At 43.2% G+C, this 26,827-nt stretch overlaps 1 protein-coding gene across 1 annotated transcript in view; it reads right to left on the reverse strand.

Annotated features, from left to right (window-relative positions):
* The window catches only part of VWA3A (von Willebrand factor A domain containing 3A), a 95,971-nt gene extending 71,032 nt beyond the window's left edge, over positions 1 to 24,939 (reverse strand). The window contains exons 1-15 of the mRNA XM_077275051.1: positions 24,901 to 24,939; positions 23,852 to 23,934; positions 21,097 to 21,150; positions 19,945 to 20,019; positions 16,162 to 16,258; positions 14,031 to 14,155; positions 13,248 to 13,325; positions 12,435 to 12,489; positions 9,109 to 9,207; positions 7,544 to 7,650; positions 7,168 to 7,293; positions 5,441 to 5,540; positions 5,276 to 5,341; positions 4,695 to 4,826; positions 3,782 to 3,920 (exon numbers count right to left, since the gene is read on the reverse strand). Coding sequence (XP_077131166.1) covers positions 3,782 to 3,920; positions 4,695 to 4,826; positions 5,276 to 5,341; positions 5,441 to 5,540; positions 7,168 to 7,293; positions 7,544 to 7,650; positions 9,109 to 9,207; positions 12,435 to 12,489; positions 13,248 to 13,325; positions 14,031 to 14,155; positions 16,162 to 16,258; positions 19,945 to 20,009 — 1,189 coding nt within the window. The 5' untranslated portion in view covers positions 20,010 to 20,019; positions 21,097 to 21,150; positions 23,852 to 23,934; positions 24,901 to 24,939. The remainder of the gene's footprint in view (positions 1 to 3,781; positions 3,921 to 4,694; positions 4,827 to 5,275; positions 5,342 to 5,440; positions 5,541 to 7,167; positions 7,294 to 7,543; positions 7,651 to 9,108; positions 9,208 to 12,434; positions 12,490 to 13,247; positions 13,326 to 14,030; positions 14,156 to 16,161; positions 16,259 to 19,944; positions 20,020 to 21,096; positions 21,151 to 23,851; positions 23,935 to 24,900) is intronic.
* Between the last annotated feature and the right edge of the window lie 1,888 nt (positions 24,940 to 26,827).

Consider the following 26,827-nt stretch of genomic DNA (forward strand, 5'->3'; position numbering starts at 1 on the left):
AGCAAATCAAAGTTACAGACAGAATAAACTTAGGATGCAAATTACCAACGGTGACAGGACTAACAACCTTAGCTATACGTTTAGAGCATGCTGAGATAACATGTGTAGAATCACCACAGTAGTAGCACAAGCCATTCCGGCGTCTATGAATTTTCCTCTCATTTCTAGTCAGGATTCTATCACATTGCATCAAATCAGGTGTCCGTTCAGACAACACCATGAGGGAATTTGCGGTTTTTCTATCACATTGCATCACATCAGGTGTCTGTTCAGACAACAACATGAGGGAATTTGCGGTTTTGCGCTCCCGCAACCGCCGGTCAATTTGAATAGCCAGGGACACAGTGGCGTAGGAAGGGGGGTGCGGGGGGGGCGGTCCGCCCCGGGTGGCACAATGCGGGGGGCGGCACAATGCGGCGGTGAGTCAGTGGCGTATCTAGAGGGGCGCAGCCGGCAGGGGGGCGCAGTCGGGCCGCCTAAAGCGGCGGTCCGCAGTGTCTCCCCCGGCGGCTGCATTCTGTCACCCCCCCGCACTGGGAGTCAGCTGTTCTCTGTGCCGACTGTCAAGCTGACAGCCGGCACAGAGAAGCTGCGGCGCGCCGGCTCCCAGTGTTCAATTGTACTCGTATCTGTGATGCGAGTACAATTGAAGCTCTGACTGCCGGGTCAGAGCGACGCCAGCAGCGTGATCAGGTCATGTGATCACGCTGCTGACGTCACTCACCTGCGCGGCAGAGCAGGAGCTGCAGATCGACCAGGAGACACAGAGCGGTGGAAAGTGCTCCAGTGGAGCTGAAGACACCGAAGGTGCAGGGGGGGATTTACTGTGAGTGGGGATGGGGGGCATATAATATTGTGGGGGGATTTACTGTGAGTGGGGATGGGGGGCATATAATATTGTGGGGGGATTTACTGTGAGTGGGGATGGGGGATATATTGTGGGGGGATTTCATGTGAGTGGGGATAGTGGGATATATTATTGGATTGGGGATATTTAATATGAGTGGAGATGGGGGGATTTATTGTGGGGGGAAATTTAATGTGAGTGGAGATGGGGTATTTATTGTGTGTGGGGGGAGATTTGTCATGGGGATGGGGGGATTTAATGTGTGGGGGAGATCTGAGGACACAAAATGAAGAGCAAAGGGGGAGATGGGGGGGCATATATGAGGAAACAGTATGGGGGATGGGTGCAGACAGCTTGGGGTCAAACGGGGGAATGTATGCGGACACAGTATGAGTAGCGATGTGAAAAACGTATGTGGACAGAGTACGGGGAGTGACGGTGTTGGGATGTGTGCATGCGTAGCATGGGGGACAGTGTAAGGGCACAGCCAGGAGGGGACAGTATACAAAGGAGGGGGAGTGTGATGAGAGAGTACAGTATAAATACTGGGCCCTATAGGGGGGACACAGTGTGAGAGGTCAGTGTGAAGAGGGGTCCGGTATAGAAAGGGGAGGTCAGTGTGAAGAGCATGTACCATAAGACAGACAGTGTGGGGGTCATATTTTATGCAGACAATATAGTGAGGGGAAATTTTTTATTCAGGAGCATTATAATGACACTTGTATCTTTAAGGGCGTCATGTGGAGATTTTCTGCAAAAGAGCGGAGAAGATGGAAGTCTGCAGAGACAGCTGTGGATGAGAAAACTCAACATGGGGAGAACGGCTCCAGAGGAGACGTCATCTATCAGGTACCTGGATGTAAATGTTATTTGTGATACTAACTCTCATGTTTTTATTTATGTTAGGAGCATTAAAGGGGATGTCCAGGTTTGTGATGAGTCTGCAGTCATTCTTTGTGACTGCAGACTTCTGACTTCTCACAGTGCGCCCTGCACACTGTCAGGATTCTCTGGTGCTGGCGATTTACATACATGCGGTCACGTGCTGACTAGACATGTGTGGCCTCACTCTATGAAAATGAACTGAGTGAGGCCGGGCACGTCTAGTCGGAATGTGGTCAGAAGTATACAAATCACATGCTTGTGCTGACATGACTGTCCACCGGCAAGGGAGAATCCTAAAAGTGTGCAGTGCATGCGTTGTGAGAATTCAGAAGCGTGCGATGTCAGGATTCAGCTCCGCAGGTTCCAGTCGTCGACACATGGAAACTTCACTCATATGCGATTTTCATACTCATGGTCCTGTGACAACGAGCTTCTCTTCTGCTTCTCTCAGTTTTTCACTGAACATTGGGAGCTTAAGGGAGAGGAGCTCGTCGGTACATGACTAAGTGTGAAAATCGCATACGTTCTGGGGGGGGCGCCAAACTCGGGAACAGCCCCGGGCGGCAAAAGCTCTAGCTACACTCCTGCAGGGACATGGTATCATTCAGACCTGTGGGAATGGGAAAACCCACCATAACATTCTTAATGGCCTCAGAAAGGCCATTTCTAAAATTAGCGGCCAGTGCACACTCGTTCCAATGTGTCAGCACGGACCATTTCCGAAATTTTTGGCAATACACCTCAGCCTCGTCCTGGCCCTGAGACATAGCCAGCAAGGCTTTCTCTGCCTGAATCTCAAGATTGGGTTCCTCATAAAGTAAACCGAGCGCCAGAAAAAACGCATCAATATCAGCCAATGCCGGATCTCCTGGCGCCAACGAAAAAGCCCAATCCTGAGGGTCACCCCGTAAGAATGAAATAACAATTTTTACTTGTTGAGCAGAGTCTCCAGACGAACAAGGTTTCAGGGACAAAAATAATTTACAATTATTCCTGAAATTCCTAAACTTAAATCGGTCTCCTGAAAACAGTTCAGGAATCGGAATCTTGGGTTCAGACCTAGGATTTCTGGTAACATAATCTTGTATACCCTGCACACGAGCGGCAAGCTGGTCCACACTTGTAATCAAGGTCTGGACATTCATGTCTGCAGCAAGCTTAAGCCACTCTGAGGTAAAGGGGAAAAGAAAAAAAAAAATGAGAGAGGGAAAAAAAAACTCAAAATTTTCTTTCTTATAATCCCACTTTTGCAATGCATTAAACATTTAATACTGGCCTGGCATACTGTTATGACCCCAGTGGACAGGGTCTCAGAGGAACGTGTAAGTCTGCGAGATACAAAAATCCAGCTCATAGGGCTGTGGTAACTGGGTTGACCAAATAGCTACTCCTAACGCCAACACTAGAAGTAGCCGGGGATCATGCCTACGGTGAACGCTAGATGACTCGCGCCAGCCGGAGAATCTAACTACCCCTAGGAGAAGAAAACAAAGACCTCTCTTGCCTCCAGAGAAAGGGACCCCAAAGCAAGATACAAGCCCCCCACAAATAATAACGGTGAGGTAAGAGGAAATGACAAACACAGAAATGAACCAGGTTCAGCAAAGAGAGGCCAGCTTACTAATAGCAGAATATAGCAAGATAACTTATCTGGTCAACAAAAACCCTATAAAAATCCACGCTGGAGATTCAAGAACCCCCGAACCGTCTAACGGTCCGGGGGGAGAACACCAGCCCCCTAGAGCTTCCAGCAAAGGTCAGGATACAGATAAGAACAAGCTGGACAAAAATACCAAACAAAACAAAAGCAAAAAGCAAAGAAGCAGACTTAGCTTGAAAAACAGGAACCAGGATCAGAGGACAAGAGCACAACAGATTAGCTCTGATTTCAACGATGCCAGGCATTGAACTGAAGGTCCAGGGAGCTTATATAGCAACGCCCCTGAACTAACGGCCCAGGTGAGGATATAGGAAAAGACAGACGCTCCAGAGTCAAATCACTAATGACCACTAGAGGGAGCAAAAAGCAAAATCACAACAATCATTTACCTCTCAGTCCATTTTTCAGCAGCCATTCAGATGATGTTCTGGGTAAAAAATGTGGAATTTCTATATTCAGCGGTGCACTGTGATTAGGAGGTTTGGGGAGAAACGCGGAGGGGGGTATTTTGGCGACCTCTGTTGATATCTGCGAAAATATATTTTGCATCAGTAATTTGACAGCTGATTGGCGGGGGGTACTGGATATAACCCCCCACGATCAGATATTGATGATCTATCCCAATGATAGGTCTTCAATGTTACAGTATTGGACAACCCATTTAATATTCATATGACCTGGGTTTGTTTTCATTCAACAACCTCTTTACATTTTAGATCTCACATGACATAGCTGATAGAGATTATGACACTTTGTTTAAATGGAATCTGTCAACAGGTTTTTGCTACTTAGTCTGAGAGCAATATGATGTAGGGGCAAAGATCATAATTCCAGCAATGTGTTACTTACTGGCCTGCTTGTTGCTGTTTCCATAAAATCAGTGTTTTATCAGCAGGAGATTATCACTACAGGACAAGGTGTCTCAAGCCTCATAGTCATCTGCTCTGTATAGCGCCTCCCCCAGTACTGATTGGCAGCTTTCTGCCTATGCACAGTGTACACAAATCTTCAAATCAGTCATGTGTGTGGGGTTCTACAGGGCTCAGCATTCAGAGAACTGCTAGATCTACAGCAGAGAAAACAGATTTTATCAAAACTGCACCAAGCAGCCCAGTAAGTGACACATCGCTGGAATCAGGTGCTCTGCCCCTACATCATGCTGCTCTTAGTTTACATAGAAAAATCTGGTGACAGATTCCTTTTAAAAGAATGAAAAAGAGACCCTCATTCTCTTCATTTTATCTAGGACATAATGTTAATGTGTGAGCCAAAGACACGCGCAATAAGCTAAATATGGCTCACCTTTTGTATTATACTGATACATGTGTCATCCAGTTTTCCTTGCCGCAGCTCCTTGATCTTGTTCAGGACGTCTATTGCTTTCTGTACCTCTTTGTAGAGCACCTGCATATCTGTACTTGCATAAATCTCATCCTGTTTTACACAACACAAATCAGACATTATCATTGTATCTTTGTTAAAGGGGTTGTCCGGACTTAGGGACGCAAGTCTGCAGTGACTCTATGTGACTGCAGACTTGTGAATTCTCTCATCGTGTGCACTGCACGCTTTAAGGATGACCGCAAGTATGTGATTGCATATATGTGATCACATGCAGACTAGATGTGCCCCATGCAAGTGTATGGGGCGGGGCTGGACAAGTCTAGTCGGAATGTGGCCAGAAGTATGCACATTGTATCCTTGAAGTCACATAACCGCCCGCTTTGAAAGCGTAGTTGTGTAAAGTGAGGATTCAGAAGTCTGCAGTCACATAGAATGCCTGCAGACATGTGAACTAAGCCGGACAACCCCTTTAAATATGAAGCATCACTAGCGATATAGGATTGGGATAGAAATTTACTATAACCTGACGTACAGATTACCTCATTCCATGAAGAGAAGCAATGAAACCGTGCTCCAACTGCTTCAGCGAGCGCCTGTAAATCAGCCTATACAGTAATAAACTCGTCATTAGGTTTTTTTTGTAACAGAACATTACTTCTTTGCATTGTGTTTTATATTATATGATTAAGTAAAAATTAGATTACCTGACCGATGCTATCAAATGCAACTATGTGAATTTTAATATTTTTTCCCAAGATGCATTGCAGAAGGTAGTCCAAAAGGACATCCGACGTCTGGTCAGGGCTAGACACAAATGAATAACAATTATTGGTAAATGTAAAATATAAAAAAATATGTAACAAGGTATACATATCAATGGAAGACATATTAATCCCTGCCTGTTTCAGGAACATTATTAGAAATTATTTTACTGAGCGAAGGTCATAATAAAAAAAACACACAAAACACAAAAAAATAGTTTAAAAAAATTTGCAAGAATTAATCAAGATGTATAAATCGAATAAACGACTGATAGAAAAGTATATTAATCAATATTATGATCTGGAGTGTGCAGCATTCCCTGAAGAAGCTTATGTGAAACGTATGTAGAAGGAATACTTTTAACCAAACAGTCTTGTCTGTGTTATGCTTCCACTTGGTTTCGCCTGTCTTTCATATACCGTATTTATTTTTTCACATTACTCCGTGTTTGCAATTTTATATTATGTTCATCGCGTACTACAACAAGGGTTTTGTGCAATATTTTGATCTAAACAATTAATATTACTGCTTTATACTCTGGATAAAAATATTGATTAACTATTTTTCTATCAATCATTTATTTGATTTATACACCTTCATCAATTCTTGCAAACTTTGCTCATAATATTTAGTGTACTATGTATATTATTTCAATTATTATTCCTCCTACACCTTGACTTTTTAAACCGCACCTTGTGTTTTGTGTGTTTTTTATTATGACCTTTGCTCAATTAATTAATTTCTAATCATCAATTAGTATTTTTATTAAATTTTCAAATGTTTGCCTTTTTTTAATACTGTTTCAAATTTGAAGTTTGTGGTACTCCTCTGCTTTTATACCTTCTAAATTAGGTTTAATTGTTTGAGGAACATACAGACTGGCAAGACTAAGCCGCACAGGAGACTAGTCGGAAAGCCCGATCCCTGGAGGCTTCTCCCCGCCTGCTGCTAATGGCTGACAGGTCTGTCCCTACACATGCACACAAAGAGCAACCCATCACTCAAGAGGAGTGGGCGGAGAGAAGATGCCATGGACAGGCCTTTCTTACTCGTCTTCCATGTGGCTAAATCCCTGGTTGGCTTTTAAAGTAGATCTTTTAAACATACATATCTGAAATCATGCTGTCCGTGTATTGGGCGGCATGTATCAGCTGTCAGATTCCCTTCAATAAGTATAGGATATTAATGGGGTTCTCCGGACATATCTTATTGGTGATCTATCCTTGATATAGGTCATCAATATGGAATCGATGGTAATCTGACATCCAATACCCTCTACTGATCATCTCCAGCAGACCTGATCTCCAGCACCCAGCAGTGGCAGCTACATATTGTATGGAGCTGTGCAGGGCATCTCCATTTAATGTTTAAATCAGAATAAATCCAGGGCTAATAATATCTGATAATCAGGCATGTCCAATATTGTATGCCTGGAGAATTTCAGAGGAAAAGACCTCCGTCTTCAAACACTTGTTGCGGGCTTTTTGCCTCTCATCAGTGCAAAGTAGGACACTGGCTTGCCAACCAGAGATCTATCTAGATCTAGTCAAAGGCCTTGCACCCATTCCAACAATACTCTACTATAAAAAAAAGGAGACATGCTATATTACTATTATTATTATTAGGTTTTTTTAAAAATATTAATATAAAGTACTTTATAATCCCATACCAGGTGCTAACGATCACCACTAGGGTATCCAGGTCCTGGATCTGGAGCGTTTTCCGTAATGCTAGAAGTAAGTTACAGCCCCCTCGAGGCTGCATTTCCTGAATCCACTGTCTTGCTTCATGTAATCTATAGAGAGAAGGGAAAACAATCTGGAATTCCATAACTATCGTCACAATTTTCAAAATGAAACGGGAGAATTCCAGCCAAGAATGACCGGCGCCGTACAAGAGAGTCAGATAGGGAAGCAAAGCAGCAGGAGACCCTAAGACTGTATTATGTCCAAAAATTATCCCATCAGCCAGGCCAAAAAAAAACAGAAGAGAAATATAAAATTATGAATATCTAAAAAGAGACTTGAAAATTAAAATATACTCACACCCGAATATTAATATCTTGTGGATATTCCCATGGACAGGACACATCAGTTCCAAATGACATGAGAAACATCCGCTCTTTGTAGCAGAGCTGCTCATCGACCAGGCACTAAAAATAATATACAAAGTACAGCACATCGAAGTGACACAAACGAGAAAAAAAAGCAAATGTTGTAATTAACATTAACCTGTTTCCAAATTGAGGAATATTGAAAAAAAAAAAATCAGAATTCAGACATTTCGAAAGGGTAGCGGGGGTAAGAAATGCAATAGTCTAAATCTATATTTATTTTTAAGTGTATTTTATGTTTCTGGAATTAATCTAATTGCACGTATTTACTGTTTTCCCAATCACATTAATATCAAAATGAATATAAAAGGGGTTGTCCAGGGAAGATAGGTGAATTGGTAGGGGTTTTCGAAAGTGGGAGACACCCTGATTGGCAGAACAGGGCTATCTTTTTTCATCCCTGATGAAGAACACTTTAATCCCATTTGGATAGAGTGAAGGTGCACATGCCCATCCCCCGCTCCATTCGTTCCTTAAGGGGCCACCAGAAAACGCCAAGCGTGGCAGTCCACAGCCCCATAGGGAATGAATGGAGTGGTCTTTAGGTATGCACACCTCTCTGCTTAGGGCTGTGGAGTCGGAGTCATGGAGTCGGAGCCCATTTTGGTGGAGTCAGAGTCGGTGTCATGGAAATTGAGGAGTCGGAGGTTTGGCTTACGGAATCCACAGCCCTGGCAGGACTGTAGAGTCGAAGTCGTGGAGACGGAGTTGGAGCCCGTTTTGTTGGAGTCGGTGTCACGGAAATTGAGGAGTCGGAGTCGGAGGTTTGGCTTACCGACACAGCCCTGCTTCTGCTCCATTATAAAGGGGATAAAAGTGCTCCATTAGGGATCAAAAAAGCCCTGCTCTGCTATTCGATTGTTGTTCCCAGTGGAGGGTCCCCCGCCGACATATAATTTATCACCTATCCTGTGGCACTAAAACTAGGGTACGGTGGCCTGTTGGACCCAGCTATAAGCAGGTTATAACAGGCTAAATCAGTATAAAATATTGACAGATCTCGGGCATTGCAGTACACAAGTACAGACCAGCAATCAAAGTAAAAAATATTCATGTCCCACAGTGAGACTAAGTATTATTACACCGACTGCATATTGGGATGGGATCTTGGAGACGGGAATACCCCTTTAAACGTAAGAAAAAAAACTTTTAAAAAGATCAAAATTGGGAGTCCTGAGTTGTTGACACCTATTAATGACTTTCAGGAAAGATGATGATCACTGTACTGGTTGGTTTGCAAGTACGGTTTACTGTAGCATCACATATTTAAACAGAAAAGGACATTAGCAAAAAAAAAAGTAATGAAAAGTACCGCCATCTATGTGACCTGGAGAATAATTAGTTGTAGCAGTAAACAGCGCGGTGCGTAGATAAGGATGTGACAATGTTATGTGCCGTCATCTCTTCAGATTTCCACCGAGGACGCTCATTGTTACTCTTCTCTATTAACTGCCTAACATGATACAAAAAAAGATGAATTCCGGCAACGTTTATTACCAAGAGGCCTCTTAAGAAATCCATTCTCCTTGGACCGCAGTTTAGCCGAGATGAATCGATCAGCAGACCGACATTTTTCCCTTGAACAAGTCCAAACATCTAGAAAATTAAAAGCAAAGAATAACATAAAAATATAAATGAGAGAGTAATATATAATGCAGGTTTTACATCCAAATATTTAACCCCTTCCCAAACAGGCAATTTTCCATTTTCATTTTTTCAGAAACTTGTAAAAAAAAAAAAAAAAGTTTTCTTCTTTTTTTTCTTGTGTCTCCATGTTTCAAGACCATTATTTTTTTCATTTTTTGTTTGATGGACCTGTGTGAGGAATTGTATTATTTGTGCCCTGAGCTGATGCTTTTATTGATACCATTTGGGGGCAGATAAGACAGACATGGACAGCGGATGGACAATGCACTATTGAGGTACTGTGCTGGCGACAGTACAGACCACAGATGGACAATGCTGCAATTCAGGTAACGAGCTAGCGACAGTACAGACCACAGATGGACAATGCTGCAATTCAGGTAACGAGCTAGTGACAGTACAGACCACAGATGGACAATGCTGCTATTCAGGTATAGAGCTGGTGACAGTACAGACTACAGATGGACAATGCTGCTATTCAGGTAACGAGCTGGTGACAGTACAGATCACAGGTGGACAATACTGCTATTCAGGCAACGAGCTAGTGACAGTACAGACCACAGATGGACAATGCTGCTATTCAGGTAACGAGCTAGTGACAGTACAGACCACAGATGGACAATGCTGCTATTCAGGTAACGAGCTAGTGACAGTACAGACCACAGATGGAGTACCATGCTGCTGACAGTACAGACCACAGATGGACAATGCTGCTATTCAGGTACCATGCTGCTGACAGTACAGACCACAGATGACAATGCTGCTATTCAGGTACCATGCTGGTCACAGTACAGACCACAGATGGACAATGCTGCTATTCAGGTAACGAGCTGGTGACAGTACAGACCACAGATGGACAATGCTGCTATTCAGGTAACGAGCTGGTGACAGTACAGACCACAGATGGACAATGCTGCTATTCAGGTACCATGCTGCTGACAGTACAGACCACAGATGGACAATACTGCTATTCAGGTACCATGCTGGTCACAGTACAGACCACAGATGGACAATGCTGCAGTTCAGGTATAGAGCTGGTGACAGTACAGACCACAGATGGACAATGCTGCTATTCAGGTAACAAGCTAGTGACAGTACAGACCACAGATGGACAATGCTGCTATTCAGGTATAGAGCTGGTGACAGTACAGACTACAGATGGACAATGCTGCTATTCAGGTACCGTGCTGGTGACAGTACAGACCACAGATGGACAATGCTGCTATTCAGGTATAGAGCTGGTGACAGTACAGACTACAGATGGACAATGCTGCTATTCAGGTACCGTGCTGGTGACAGTACAGACTACAGATGGACAATGCTGCTATTCGGGTAACGAGCTGGTGACAGTACAGACCACAGATGGACAATGCTGCTATCCAGACAATGAGCTAGTGACAGTACAGACCACAGATGGACAATGCTGTTATTCAGGTAACGAGCTAGTGACAGTACAGACCACAGATGGAGTACCATGCTGCTGACAGTACAGACCACAGATGGACAATGCTGCTATTCAGGTACCATGCTGGTCACAGTACAGACCACAGATGGACAATGCTGCTATTCAGGTACCATGCTGGTCACAGTACAGACCACAGATGGACAATGCTGCTATTCAGGTAACGAGCTGGTGACAGTACAGACCACAGATAGACAATGCTGCTATTCAGGTACCATGCTGGTCACAGTACAGACCACAGATGGACAATGCTGCAGTTCAGATATAGAGCTGGTGACAGTACAGACCACAGATGGACAATACTGCTATACAGGTACCATGCTGGTCACAGTACAGACCACAGATGGACAATGCTGCAGTTCAGGTATAGAGCTGGTGACAGTACAGACCACAGATGGACAATGCTGCTATTCAGGTAACAAGCTAGTGACAGTACAGACCACAGATGGACAATGCTGCTATTCAGGTATAGAGCTGGTGACAGTACAGACCACAGATGGACAATGCTGCTATTCAGGTATAGAGCTAGTGACAGTACAGACCACAGATGGACAATACTGCTATTCAGGTATAGAGCTAGTGACAGTACAGACCACAGATGGACAATACTGCTATTCAGGTAACGAGCTGGTGACAGTACAGACCACAGATGGACAATACTGCTATTCAGGTAACGAGCTGGTGACAGTACAGACCACAGATGGACAATGCTGCTATTCAGGTAACGAGCTGGTGACAGTACAGACCACAGATGGACAATGCTGCTATTCAGGCAACGAGCTGGTGACAGTACGGACCACAGATGGACAATACTGTTATTCAGGTAACAAGCTAGTGACAGTACAGACCACAGATGGACAATGCTGCTATTGAGGGCAAAATCATTCATGAAATTTATTTAGAAAAGGAAGTGGAGGGTCCCAAATTATTTTTTCTGCATAGCCGAAAAAATATTCTAATTTAACACAGCGTACGACAACATGACACTGAGGCTGGGTTTCCCGCTACAGACTAAACATTCCCAGTTGGGTTGGGCAGATATACTCGCAGCACCTTGGTCCAGCGGCTACACTGGTCCTCAATGGCTGCCGGACCAGAGCACTGGAAGCCTACTAATCGCGGCATACCCGAGGTCTCTGCTGATTAGCAGGCCCCTGCAACACAACGATGACTTGGGGCCTACTAATCAGAAGGAGCGCCAGGCATGCCGCATGTATCAGACGGTTTGTAGAGCTCTGATTCACTGGCCGTGGACTACCAATGTGGCTTTTGGACCACGGTGTTGCCAATCTTTTTGCTCAACTCTAATTCCTATAAAAACACCTTTATTTCTTGTAAAGGAGCAAGAAATGTGACAAAAAGTAGGAAATGGTCTAAACAACATAAGAAACAACCATTGCTTATAGATCCCGCAGTAAATGCAATCTAGACCGCTGCAGCCAATCACTATCCTCATTTGGGACATCCCTCAAAAGTTAACGTCACTGTGAATGACAGACGTTTCCATCAGCAGTCACATGAATAATGGGTTGGACTTTATCACTGCAGGACCGGCAGGGACCACCAGGGCGGCAGCGCAGGACAGTTGGAAATTCAACTGGTAACTAATGGCCATTTCCTGATTTTAGAACATTCTCTTGTGTAATATTTTAGGATATCTCTGTGGCTAAACTGACGTCTCATCAGTCATAAAACATGTGGATCACTTCTGCATTACCTTCCTGCTCCCTTCCATCAACCAGTGGATTCTTTTATGGAAGTGATCAATTGCCCTAAAACACAAAGATGAAAAAAGATTATCGGAATGGTCAGAATCAGTTTGATAATACAGGATGTTATAGGGACTCGGTCAGTAGGATCAACGTGATTTAGTCCACGTAGCACTGAAATCTCTCTGGGAACATTCCTTCTTGGAAAGATCTTTCGTGATCTAGAGACCAATGGACTAAAATTTTTAAACACGACCAACTCCGTTCTATGCGATGACGGCCTCTCATCTGTCCGCTAAAATGATCGATTGCTTTTAAATTGGCTCTTTTGGTTTCTTTGGTTTTAAAGGGAATCGATGAGTAGGATCAACCCTCCTGAGCCGTCTATATGGGCATGTAGGTCATAGGAAGATGAACACAATGACACCTTGATATCTGCAATCTGATGTCTTATTCCAGAGAAAGCCAGTGAAAAATTGGTCAGTACTCGGATGTCATCTGAGTGCAGCCCGATATTTTGCGCTGACCCATAGACTTGCACTGCTGATTTTGATCCAACATTAATAATGGCAAAGGTGTCGTAACATAACAGCAGGTTGTGCAACACGAGAAGTTGTATTTTTAGGCAGAATGGATCTCTAATAAATAAGAGTAATCAGATGAAATGTGGATTAGACTAATATTTTTTAACATTTTTAAAAAAAAAAGTATTGGACAATTTCTAACATAACAGACCTTTGCTTACAATTAGACATTTGCATAATTGCAATTTTTTCGTAGGTTTTCCATTATTATTATTATTATATTATTATTATACGTACTCCTGAATTTTCAGTTCAAATTCATTTACAGTCTCGGCCGTCAGTTCAATTTGCTTGGAAGAGTCTCTTGATGGTTTCCTTATGGATGAAAAGAGATTAGCGATATTTAAGCATGCCTTCTTTCAAATCTAAATACTCGCTCAATTTTATGCCTCCAGTTAATAAAGGGTTAAACAACAACACAAAGGAAAGCTAATAAAGACTAATGCAAAAAATGTGGTGCTGGGGCTTGTTACAATACAGACCGAAAAAAATTGTTTATTTTTTTTGTGGGATGCATCCGTATTTTTTTGTGCTAATTTTCATGAATATAACAAAAGCATCAAGCAAGAAATTTTGGAAACTTGGAAATTTCAGGAAAAAGCCCCAGATCTCAATCCATGGACTCAAGGCTATTTAGTAATTATCAATCCTTAAAAAGTGGGCGGACAAACAAAATCACAGAAATTGTGATAAAATCAAAACATGGATTAGGCAACAACATGTTGTCACCAGTCAGGATTTGGCTCAGAAGATGATATCCAGCTGCCAGGGCGAAGGGCAGAAGTCTTAAAAAGTAAGGGTCGACATTGGAAGTATTGAGTTTTTGCATAAACTTCATGTATTTTTCGATAAAAGTATAAATGCTGATACTTGTACTATTAATAACCTTAGAAATATCTAAGATCTGAAAACACTGAAGCAGCAAAAACCAAAATTTACATCTGTTTCAAAATTTTTATTATAACTATAACAGTCCGTAACTGATGATATCCATGTCCATAAGGAAATGACGTGACTCACATGACAATGTTCCCCAGGTTTAGCAGATCTTGGATGGTGAGATGCTGGGGGACTATACCATGGTGGAGAACCCATTCTTCAGAGCACTGTGTATCCTTACGACCATTTTCTATTGCTGTCGATTTCTGTAGACAAAGGTTAATGTGTATTCAGAAATTATATAATGTCATGGCCGAAAGTGTTGGCACCCTTGAAAATGATGAAAATTATTGCAATTATAATTCAAACAATTCAAGATGACTTAAATAGTAAATTGTCACAGAGGCTTTCCCAGGAAACAAGCACGTCGTATTCCACGTGTCAACCAATGGCCAAGAAACGTCGCGTACGACCATACAGAGTCACCGTCATTCAGGAATTGAAAGGGCTTAATCAAGAGAAAATAATTTGTTTGTGCAGGATTTTTTCCTTTTGGGCCATTTGAAAGGTCGGGTGTAGAGTCACAAGCCGCGAACATTACAGAGAGAACAAACAGCGAGAAATTCAGGCTATGACCTCATCCAACAATATGGAAGGGGGGTGTAGGCTTGGATGCTAATGGTGGACATTATCAACACCTGCTTTAAAACATCAGGTTCTCATGAACCAAGGTATGTACAGGTCCAAAGTTCAGTACGATAGATCGTCTCTTATAGAAGTTACAACTATTTTTCTGGGTAAAGTCGCGAGTGAATCCCCCTGTATATATATTTTTTTTCGGCAAAGAGTCCTACTGGAAGATCTTCACTAATTTGAGCAGATCTGCCTTTTTGGACGTCTCTGCGGATACTTGTGGGTTTACAGGTAGTAAATCCACCATATATGATGAACAGACCTTTGCTTATATTTAGTGTGAACATTCCGAGAGCGGGTTGTAACGTATTGCCTTAATACACCAGAGTATTTCTGTGTATATGTAGTTCGCCTCTATTAGTTATAGTATAGCAATATTACAGTTCCGTCGCTAGGTGGCGCTATACCCCCTATTTGTGGAAGTGTTCGCGGTTTCTCACTCGCAGCAGGTTGGCGGAGCATGTAGCATCTCTGTGATAATGGCGAGTGAAGAAAGTGAGTTTACCCCCTGATTGGTCCTGATTTGCAAGCGTATATGGAGTTAAAGCTCAGCATCGCGGTGTTTGAAGACATCACATTCGCCTATATAAATAAACTTATGGCATAAGGACGTATAACGTCGTACATAGAACAATACAACACTGCAAATAATGATAGTGGATGTGTATTGTGACCCCCCATCCACCATGACAGTTGGCAGACCACCCCTGCTTGATCTTAGTGTGACCACGTTCTGTATTAGTTGTGATTTTGACCACAATGCGATTTTAATGTGGCGTGGCCAAAGTCACTGTGTAGCCTGAGAAGGAGCTGACCAATAAACTACTAAAATCTAAAAAAAAAAATCCCTTTACCCCCTCCTCTGTGACTCTCCTCGCCCACCGTATGGTTCCCTTCCTTCTTTTCAACCTGTCTTTGAACGAGTATTCCCATCTCCAAGATCCCATTGCAATAATATTAGCAAATATCTCCAAATAAAAAAAAATGTATAGTTCTTCTGATTTGCTATGTCTCTTACCCCATGTACAGGGCATTGCAGTAGCTTAGATATCCATGGTTATGACCAATAACAGCTAACAGTCACTATATGAGTGGTCTTAACCGTGGATACCTAAGCTACTGCAATGCACTGCACATGGGGTAAGCGACATAGCGAATCAGAAGAACTATACTACATTTCTAACTGGAGGTATTTGCTAATATTATTACTATTGTACATTACTCTGTGCCTGTTCCCGCAGGAGCAGAGCTCTTCTGCTTCCTGAACAGCACGCACGCGACGGGCGTTTCCAGCGATCAGTGGGAGGCTCAGGACCCGGACCGACGCCGATCAGTAGGGAATTACAGGGAATTTGGGGAAAAAAGTGTAAGTTCTCTTAATTGTCCCTCTGTGGAGATACTGCAGGTACAGATATAATTCCTGCTGGTTTTTTTTGCTCTGGCGGCTTCAAGGGACCATATATATATAAAGTTGGGGTTTCTCCTTCATATCCAAAGAGCAATATGGAATATATAATTACTATCTTTATAATCTACATATTGTTTATCAAAGAAGCTGCCCCCAAATAATCATTCTTACCGGCAGATCCGGTGTCTGTGACTTGTTGACTTCCACATCTCTCTGGGAGGGCTTCGCTCTAACAGGAACAGGTATCAAAACATCTTCTGGTTCTTGGCTTTAATTAAAAAAAAAAATCATAAAAATCAAACAATTAGTTTATTCATACACCCACATAACTACACTTGTTTTCACTGGCAAAATATTATTACTAACCTTATCTGCTTAAAGGGGTATTCCCATTTCCAAGATCCTATCCCAATATGTAGTAAGTGTAATAATGAGAATATTAGAAAATGCCTCCAATTAGGAATGTAGTATAGTTCTCCTGATAACCTATGTCGCTTACCCCATGGGCAGGGCAATGCAGTAGCTTAGGCATCCATGGTTATGACCACTAGCAACTGTCACTATATGGGTGGTTGTAACCATGAATACCTAAGCTACTGAAATGCCCTGCACATGGGGTAGGTAATCAGGAGAACTATACTACATTCCTAATCAGAGGTATTTGCTCATATTATCATTATTACACCTACTACATATTGGGATAGGATAGCTCATCACTAATAAGGACCCAACGGGTAACTTATATACTACTATGTCCATGCTGCACAGCGGCATACATACGCTATATCAGGATATTTTCCTGACATACGGTACAGACCAAAAGTTTGGACACACCTTCTCATTTAATAATTTTTCTGTATTTTCATGACTATGAAAATTGTAAATTCACACTGAAGGCAACAAAACTATGAATTAACACATGTGGAATTATATACTTAACAAAAAGTGTGAAACAACTGAAAATATGTCTTATATTCTAGGTTCTTCAAAGTAGCCACCTTTTGCTTTGATGACTGCTTTGCACACTCTTGGCATTCTCTTGATGAGCTTCAAGAGGTAGTCACCTCGGCGATGACCGAGATACTGAACCCTCAAGCGTGAACGCACCGCGGTCATATCGAGCGCCGATCAATGCATCTACTGCACTTTACTCCGAGGATATAAAAATATCCATGGCTCAGGACGTCCTTGTCTCAAGCGAGCCTACGTCACGCGTGAAGATCTCAGAAGTTATCTGCTCCGCATCGTGTTCGGTGATATCCGCCCGGATGGATCGGAGCTTTAATTAGACATCTATTCTGCACTGTCTATCGGCTGTCTGACATAATCTGAGATCTGTCTCATCAGAAGCTCATGGAGAAAAATCTGCAGTGAGACACAGGTGGATTCTGTCTGGACGAGCACCGCAAAACCAACGCAAAAAGTGAACATAATGTACAGCAATGTCAAAACAACATTCCTGTGCAACTCTTTAATGTGTATTCTATTTCTTTAAACTACTTCAGGTTTCTGAAAAGAAAGCAAATGTCACGACTCTGTTGCAGGATGTCCCAGGACCAGGGGCTCCTTCTCTGTCCCTATCGTTAGGGTGCGCCCCAGCTCGCCCTGTTACCTGGATTACTTCTGTTGGTGAAGAGGCCAGGGCTACGTACCTTGCTTTAGCTTCTGAATCCACTCTCAGTCTGTACCTTTCCCTGCCCAGGGAAGAGGGGAGTAGTAGTGTACCGTAATACACCAACCAGAATAACAAGGTAATACAAACAGGGATAAAGGAAAATACTAAACATACAAATATACTCACACATACACCAGAGGAATGCAATGGGGAGTGGAGGATGGGGTTTAATCAAAGTAGAAGAGGAAAGGGAATTATCACTCCAAACCTAGCAACAGTCACAGATAAATCCACCAAACGCCTTCTCCAGTAATAACCACTAACAACCTTCAGCCATGCAGCATAAGCTAGCTCTGACAATGAGTGCTCGCCAGGAACCATATTATATAGGAGATGGGAGTGGCTAACCGTGAACAGCTGAGAGCCTTAATGCAGGAAAGCATCCAGGAGCTCTCAACTGAGCAATTAAACCCTCCACTGCTAAAATAAATTTATACCATTTAATATGAAGGTCAAGTGCTTCTAACCAGTGCAGGAGTAGGAGAAATCATACGCTGTGGTCTTCTGGCTCCTCTCTGACACAGCAAGTTCCGCAACTGTCCCATTCATCGGAAGAAACCCCATTCACCAGGTGAATTCACCCTTTGAATATGACACTGCGTGTTGGGTGCTGATTTTTGCACTACATATTTGCAGAAGAATCTACAGCAAAATCTATGCATGTTACACTTGGATTTTGCTGCGGACTTGCCAGATTTTAAAATATAAACTCGCAGGTCAATTTCTGCTTAAAAAGTGGCAGCAAGATGAATATGTGATTTGATGAAATCCCATCTACTTAGCTGATGCTGTATTATGCTGCAGATTTTCTGCAAGCTAAAAATCCACACCAAATACACAATGTGCGAATTTATCCTTATGTTGTAGTATTTCACAGGGAATTTCACTTTCTGTAAAGCACAGGGTGAAATATGTGGCAAGTCTGCAGCAAAATCTGCAAAAATTCACTCATGTGGATTTTGCTGCGGATTCTGCAAAACAAATCTGCATGTGACCTGCAGCAAAATCTGCAACACTAGATCACTGAGGGAAAATCAGCTACAAATCTGATACAGGACTGACATACAGCAGCTTTTAAAATCCACAGGTCAAATTTCACATCTGCGGTAAAACCGTGAGCATTAATGCTGCAAATGTAAAATCTGTAGTGTGGATCGATTAACGCTGTGACTGTGTAAATGTGGAGGTATAATTCAGAGCAATAAGGGGAGGGAAAAAGGGATCTTCTCAAAGATATACTATGGCAACTCCATGGGGTTGAGGTCTGGGCTCTATGCGGCCGGTCATGTTCTTCCATGTCAAACTCGTCAAACCATGTTCTCCTGGCATTTGCCAAACCCAGACTCTCCCACCAGATACAGAAGTGTGATCCGTCACTGCACAGAACACGTTTCCACGGCTCCAGAGTTCAATGGTGACCTTACACCACTCCATCCGACGCTCAAAATTGTGCTTTATGATGTAAGGCTCCATGGGGGGCTGGATCTTATGCACTGGGGGTGAGGGGCCGGATGTTATACACTGGGGGTGAGGGGCCGGATGTTATACACTGGGGGCGAGGGGCCGGATGTTATACACTGGGGGCGAGGGGCCGGATGTTATACACTGGGGGCGAGGGGCCGGATGTTATACACTGGGGGCGAGGGGCTGGATGTTATACACTGGGGGCGAGGGGCCGGATGTTATACACTGGGGGCGAGGGGCCGGATGTTATACACTGGGGGCGAGGGGCCGGATGTTATACACTGGAGTCGAGGGACCAGATGTTATACACTGGGGGCGAGGGGCCGGATGTTATACACTGGGGGCGAGGGGCCGGATGTTATACACTGGGGGCGAGGGGCCGGATGTTATACACTGGGGGCGAGGGGCCGGATGTTATACACTGGGGGCGAGGGGCCGGATGTTATACACTGGAGTCGAGGGACCAGATGTTATACACTGGGGGCGAGGGGCCAGATTTTATACACTGGGGTTGAGGGCCGGATCTTATATACTGAGGACGAGGGCCGGATGTTATTCACTGGGGGCGAGGGGTCGGATATTATATACTGGGGTCAAGGGCCGGATGTTATTCACTGGGGCGAGGGGTCGGATATTATATATTGGGGGCGAGGGGCCAGATGTTATATACTGGGGGCAAAGGGGCCTGAATGAACAACCTGAATGATTAGGCGGGATGGCGTAAAAACTTTTTTCCACCCAGTGTATTCCAAAGAGAAGATTATTTAACTTCCTTTTAAAAGTTATACAAAACGAAGAAGTGATTAAATACTTACTAAGAAGTTTTGAAGAACTGATCGTTCCCCAGAATAAGAGCCATGCTGTCTGTATCTAAGTCCATTGGGTGACACCTGCAGAGAACAGATACACAGATATACAGTGGGGGAAATAAGTATTTGATCCCTTGCTGATTTTGTAAGTTTGCCCACTGACAAAGACATGAACAGTCTATAATTTTAAGGGTAGGTTAATTTTAACATTGAAAGATAGAATATAAAAAATAAAATAAAAATAAATATAAATTTATTTGCATTTTGTGTCACTTACTCGGCCGTTTGGTGCAATTTGGATAGAATCCCTGTTTTCTCTTCTGTAGATGTAGCAGTTCTCTGAATGCTGAGCGCTGTATAACCCCGCCTACATCACTGATTGGCAGCTTTCTGTGTACACTGTACATTGTCACCAAACTGCCAATTAGTGGTGGGGTCACACAAATTAGCCTGACTGATGTGCACATGAGACCTAGTCCTGCAGTTCTAATCTTCTGCTAATAAAACACTGATTGTATGGAAATTACAATACACAGACTCATAAGTGACACATCGCTGGAATCAGGCTCTCTTGTTCTATATTATGCAGATGAAATAGCAAAAACCTGCTTACACAATCCCTTTAAAGAGAAACTGTCCCTGCGTTCATGCTGCTCAAACCTCAGGCAGAATGAATCAGCAAGTGACTGCAGTCAGGTATATCCTTCTCTGAAACAATCTGGCGTTTTTAGAGAAAACAAACTATGAATATCTGTATAGGGATCATAGCCGGAGACGAGACTAGTTTTCCCAGCGTTGTTCCAGGTGATTGATTTGACAGGTCTCTCACAATGGACACACAATAAAGAGACCGGTCAATCATTGCCAGCGGTGCTGGGAGAAGCCTGCAGGGAGCGCTGTGCTGGATTAGCCTGGTCTCCAGTTATGGTCCCTGACCTGACAGTCATACTACATGTTACCTGGTTGTGTTGCCTGGTTGCAGTCCTTCTGCCTGACTATTAGGCAGTATTAATCAGCTGACAGATTCGCTTTCGGGCGAATCTGTCACTACCGTTCTGAGGGAAGCTTGGGGTAGCGACAGACCGGCTGATTTCAGTGTTGTGTCTGGTTTGTGTGTCTGTCCTGTAGCTTGCAGTGTCGGTGTGTTAATATACTTACTGATCACCGTCTTCCCCGGTATCCAAGGCCGCTCCAATCCTCTATTAGGTTTCACTGTATTACAAAGATAGTTAGACAGAATTAGGGAAAAAATAGTTGAGAGCGCTGGGTATTCATAAGAGGCCTCCCCCAGCCCCTGACTGACTGCACAGAAGTAAGGAGAAGGCTGTCAGTCAGTGGAAGGAGGGCAGGTCATTGTGAACTACAAAACAGACACAGAATAGACAGAACAGTGCACCAGCACCTCACTGGGGACAGTGGAAGAGTCAACGGAGCAACGGAAAGGGGCTGCAGGCATTATAGTGAGGGGAGACACATGAGGCATCACGGTGCAGGCGCCATGGAGCCACCACCACCCAGGAGACCTAGAGGATCACTCACCGTCCCTGATGGCCACTTACTAATCGAAATTTGCCAGAAAGAATCATAAAGGAGGTCACTTATGTCTTAGAGACTTGAGCTGAGATCATCACGCACCTCTTAGGCCGGCGTCACACTCAGCGTATGTAAATACGGTCCGTATTTTACGGCCGTAATACGCAGAAAAGTCCCCAAAATAGTGATCCGTATGTCATCCGTAAGCAGGGTGTGTCAGCGTATTTTGCGCATGGCATCCTCCGTATGTAATCTGTATGGCATCCGTACTGCGATATTTTCTCGCAGGCTTGCAAAACCTACATCTAATGGATTTATGGGCTCAAATGTTCGTTAAAACATATATACAGTATGTATATATATATATGTCATTGAGACACATATATATATATTCTGTATTTATATTTAATTCAGCGCGATATATGTGAAAAGCCGGTAATTCAATTGCCGGCTTTTCATTACTCCTTCCCAAACCCGACATGATATGAGACATGGTTTACATACAGTAAACCATCTCATATCCCTTTTTTTTTGCATATTCCACACTACTAATGTTAGTAGTGTGTATGTGCAAAATTTGGGCACTGTAGCTTGTAATATAAAGGGTTAAATGGCGGAAAAAATTGGCGTGGGCTCCCGCGCAATTTTCTCCGCCAGAGTGGTAAAGTCAGTGACTGAGGGCAGATATTAATAGCCTAGAGAGGGTCCATGGTTATTGGCCCCCCCCTGGCTACAAACATCTGCCCCCAGCCACCCCAGAAAAGGCACATCTGGAAGATGCGCCTATTCTGGCACTTGGCCACTCTCTTCCCACTCCCTGTAGCGGTGGGATATGGGGTAATGAAGGGTTAATGTCACCTTGCTATTGTAAGGTGACATTAAGCCAGATTAATAATGGAGAGGCATCAATTATGACACCTATCCATTATTAATCCAATAGTACGAAATGTTTAATAAAACACACACATTATTACAAAGTCCTTTAATGAAATAAAGACACAAGTTGTTGTAATATTTTATTATTCTCTTAATCCAGCTGAAGACCCTCGTTCTGTAACAAAGTAAAAATAACAAATCAACAATATCTCATACCTTCCGATGAGCAGTCACGTCCCACAAAGTAAATCCATCTGAAGGGGTTAAATCATTTTACAGCCAGGAGCTGTGCTAAAGCACTTGCTCGTGCCTGTAAAACCCCAGGTACTGAATGGAAAGCAGTGTGATCTGTAGTTACCTTGAGTCACGGTGATGCACCCTCTGCTGGATGTCCTCATATGAACTCGAGCGTGGGAACTTTTGCAAGGCTCCAGTTCATGAGGACATCCAGCAGAGGGCGCATCACCGCAACTCAAGGTAACTACAGATCACTCTGCTTTCCATTCAGTACCCGGGGTTTTCCAGGCACGAGCCAGTGCTTTAGCACAGCTCCTGGCTGTAAAATGATTTAACCCCTTCAGATGGATTTACTTCGTGGGACGTGACTGCTCATCAGAAGGTATGAGATATTGTTGATTTGTTATTTTTACTTTGTTACAGAATGAGGGTCTTCAGCTGGATTAAGAGAATAAAATATTACAACAACCTGTGTCTTTATTTCATTAAAGGACTTTGTAATAATGTGTGTGTGTTTTATTAAACATTTCGTACTATTGGATTAATAATGGATAGGTGTCATAATTGACGCCTCTCCATTATTAACCTGGCTTAATGTCACCTTACAATAGCAAGGTGACATTAACCCTTCATTATCCCATATCCCACCGCTACACGGGAGTGGGAAGAGAGTGGCCAAGTGCCAGAATAGGCGCATCTTCCAGATGTGCCTTTTCTGGGGTGGCTGGGGGCAGATGTTTGTAGCCGGGGGGGGGGGGGGGGGGCAATAACCATGGACCCTCTCCTGGCTATTAATATCTGTTATAACTGTTAAAGTGATAGGGTAGGTCTGAGCTGTGTATAGCAGTCGTCTCCTGCTGCGGACAGAACAGGTGCAGCACCTGAGCCCGCGCCGACCATCAGACATAACTGTACACCTGCAATCTGGACGGAAGGCAGCCTCTGTTTCCAGAAAGGAGTTATAAATCGTCATTCTCGGCAGCACATAAACAAGACGTGAGCTGCAGAGAACGATGACATTCTATTGTATCCATCACTGATCATTCTGGGCCAATTTGATCTGCCCGTTTAACCCCTTCACGCTCCACGACAGATGCATACGCAGAGACCTCGGAGCAGGCTCAGAAACAGAGCCCGCTCCACATAGGGCAGGTGCCGACTCCATTACACAGCCAGCGCCTGGCTAGCTATATACTGCTCAATAAGTGCATGGAAAGTGATGCTTCCTGTAGGAAAATACGCTCGACCGCTCTCTGCTGGCTCCTACCAGACCCCGATGAGTTCAGACAGTGACAGTTGTGTCCCTCTAATAGGCCATCTTCCCCTGTAACTGCGGCTCCTATGGACGGCCTGGTTACAGTGGAGAAAATCATTAAAAATATTTAAAAATAAATAAATACAATTCCCCAGAGATCTGTATATTAAAAAAAAATAAGTAAAAGTCCACACTGCTAAAAAAAAAAACAAAAAAAAACAACTTTTGTTTCCCATAAAATACATTTTATTACATACATGTAATAACCTGGAGAATCTGGATTGTGAGCCTCAATGGGGACAGTGATGATGATGTCTGTAAAGCGCTGGGGAATTATTGCGAGCAAAATAAATAAAATCAAAAGGTAATTTTGGGGTGAAACCCAAACAATAAAAAAAAATATAAAAAAATAATATTAAACCATAGAAGACTTTTTGATATATTTGTGTCGCAAGCAAATATATAAATATTTTTTATTTATTTATTTATACGGAACTCCAAAACAGTGTTAAAAACAATAAAACAATACAGCCATGGAAGAAAAAAATAAATTATATACATATCTATATATATATATATATATCTATATCTATATAGATATATATATATACACAATTTTTTCATATAGATATATATATATATATATATATATATATATATATATGAAAAAATTGTGTATATATATATCTATATAGATATAGATATATATAGATATATATTATTTTTTTTCATTCACATATATTTTATTTATGTATATATTTGTATATATTTACATTTTCATTTATATATATATAAAAATTGTCTGGTCAGTAACCGGTTAATATATTTGCTCACTACGATCAACCACTGTCCACTGTAGCCAATCAGCGATCCGCTTACATGGTCTCACCAGCACTGGGAGAAGTGAAACGTGCATTCTGATTGGTTTGGGTCCGTTTTCTGACGGCAGTATATAGTGCACCCCGTGCTGCTCGTATATAACAGACCCTTCTTACTAATGACATTTACCTGCGTGGTTCTCGCCAGCGCAGTCCACGCGGAATAAACCCACCAGTAATTACCTTGTAAATTCCCCGTTCCGGCCAACTTCCTGCAGCAGAGATGTTAGCTCGTCTCCATAGCGACGGTACGGTCCATCTACCCGGTCAGGGCGGGGGGAGGATGGGGAGTAGGTTTCATTGAGCAGATTTGTTTCAGGGAGAAATAACAGGTTGATATATATTTTTATAATAGTCTTGTCTGTGATTTACCATTGGGAGCTCTTTTTGAGGCGCTGGGAGTGAGGTTTGCTGGTAACGTGAGTTGGTACAGTCCGTTTCTAGGCAGAGAATAGCTGAGGTGTATGGCGCCGATAGTTACCGCTCAGACGGTGCGGCCGCAGGACGTGCGGCTGTGGGTGCGGCTTTTAGTGATAATTACACATTCACTGTGAAGGGAGACGCCAGAAACAAGTGATAAATAAAATAAAAGAGTGACGAGCTGCTCCCACATGAGTTCTGTCCACATCCCTGACCTCCCCACTGCAAAACGCCATCATAATTAATGCTCACATTCTCCCATAAACAATGGCTGCAGGTGTGGAAAAAAAACCGATATAAATAAATAATAATAATACAAAGATTTTATTTTTTTGTTATTGTTTTATGAGACATTTTTTTTTTAACTGGCATTTTCTGTACGTTAAAAAAAAAACCTCAATAATGAAGAGATCACTGGTGCTTTTCCAAGCAACAATGCTAACAAAATGGTGCACAATAGGCTGATTTGGAGCGCATCAGATCCAAAAACCACCCGAAGATGCCAGGAGTAGTTTTGAGCATTTTGTCAGCGTTTTTTGCTTGAAAATCCTTCTCCATTGTTGAATACAGTTAAAAAAGTTCTCAGACCGCCAAAAACGCAAAACAAAACTCTCTCCCCTCTGCTGAGGTAAGGGGAGGATGGCTGATTACGGTAGATTAGATTCTAAGGCTACGTTCACATTAGCGTTGTGCGACGCAGCGGCGAGCGCCGCTGCGTCGCCGCATGCGTCATGCACCCCTATATCTAACATGGGGGCGCATGGACATGCGTCGCACTTGCGTTTTGTGACGCATGCGTCCCTGCGGCGCACGCGTCCGGGCGCACAGGACGCAGCAAGTTGCATTTTTGGTGCGTCCAAAATCAAGCAAAAAAAGGACGCATGCGTCACAAAACGCTGCGTTGTGCATGCGTTCACATTTGCGTTGTGCGTTGCGTCGCCGACGCTGCGTCGCACAACGCAAATGTGAACGTAGCCTAATCCAGTTTTAGCCCTCATTTCACCTCTGGGTCATATTTTCCCCCAGAAACCTCCTAGAGCACACATGTCAAGCTCTGACCCTGATTATTATATTTGGACCGTGATGTTGGGTACTATGTGGGGCCCATGATACTGTATGGAGCACTGTGTGGGGCCCATGATACTGTATGGAGCACTATGTGGGGCCAATGATACTGTATGGAGCACTATGTGGGGCCCATTATACTGTATGGAGCACTATGTGGGGCCCAATATACTGTGTGGAACACTATGTGGGGCCCATTATACTGTATGGAGCACTATGTGGGGCCCATTATACTGTATGGAGCTGTATGTGGGGCCCATTATACTGTATGGAGCACTATGAGGAGCCCATTATACTGTATGAAGCACTATGTTGGGCCCATTATACTGTATGAGGACTAGGGGGGACATTATACTATATGAAGGACATGGGGACCCATTATGCTATATGGAGGACTAGGGAGGGGCCATTATACTGTATGGAGGACTCCATGGGGCCCGTTACACTGTATGGAGCACTATGTGGGGCCCATTATACTGTATAGAGCTCTATGTGGGGCCCATTATACTGTATGGAGCACTATGTGTGGCCCATTATACTGTATGAAACACTATGTGGAGCCCATTATACTGTATGGAGCACTATGTGGGGCCCATTATACTATATGGAGAACTAGGGGGGCATT

This window comes from Ranitomeya variabilis, chromosome 7, assembly GCF_051348905.1.
Source record: "Ranitomeya variabilis isolate aRanVar5 chromosome 7, aRanVar5.hap1, whole genome shotgun sequence".
NCBI lineage: Eukaryota > Metazoa > Chordata > Amphibia > Anura > Dendrobatidae > Ranitomeya > Ranitomeya variabilis.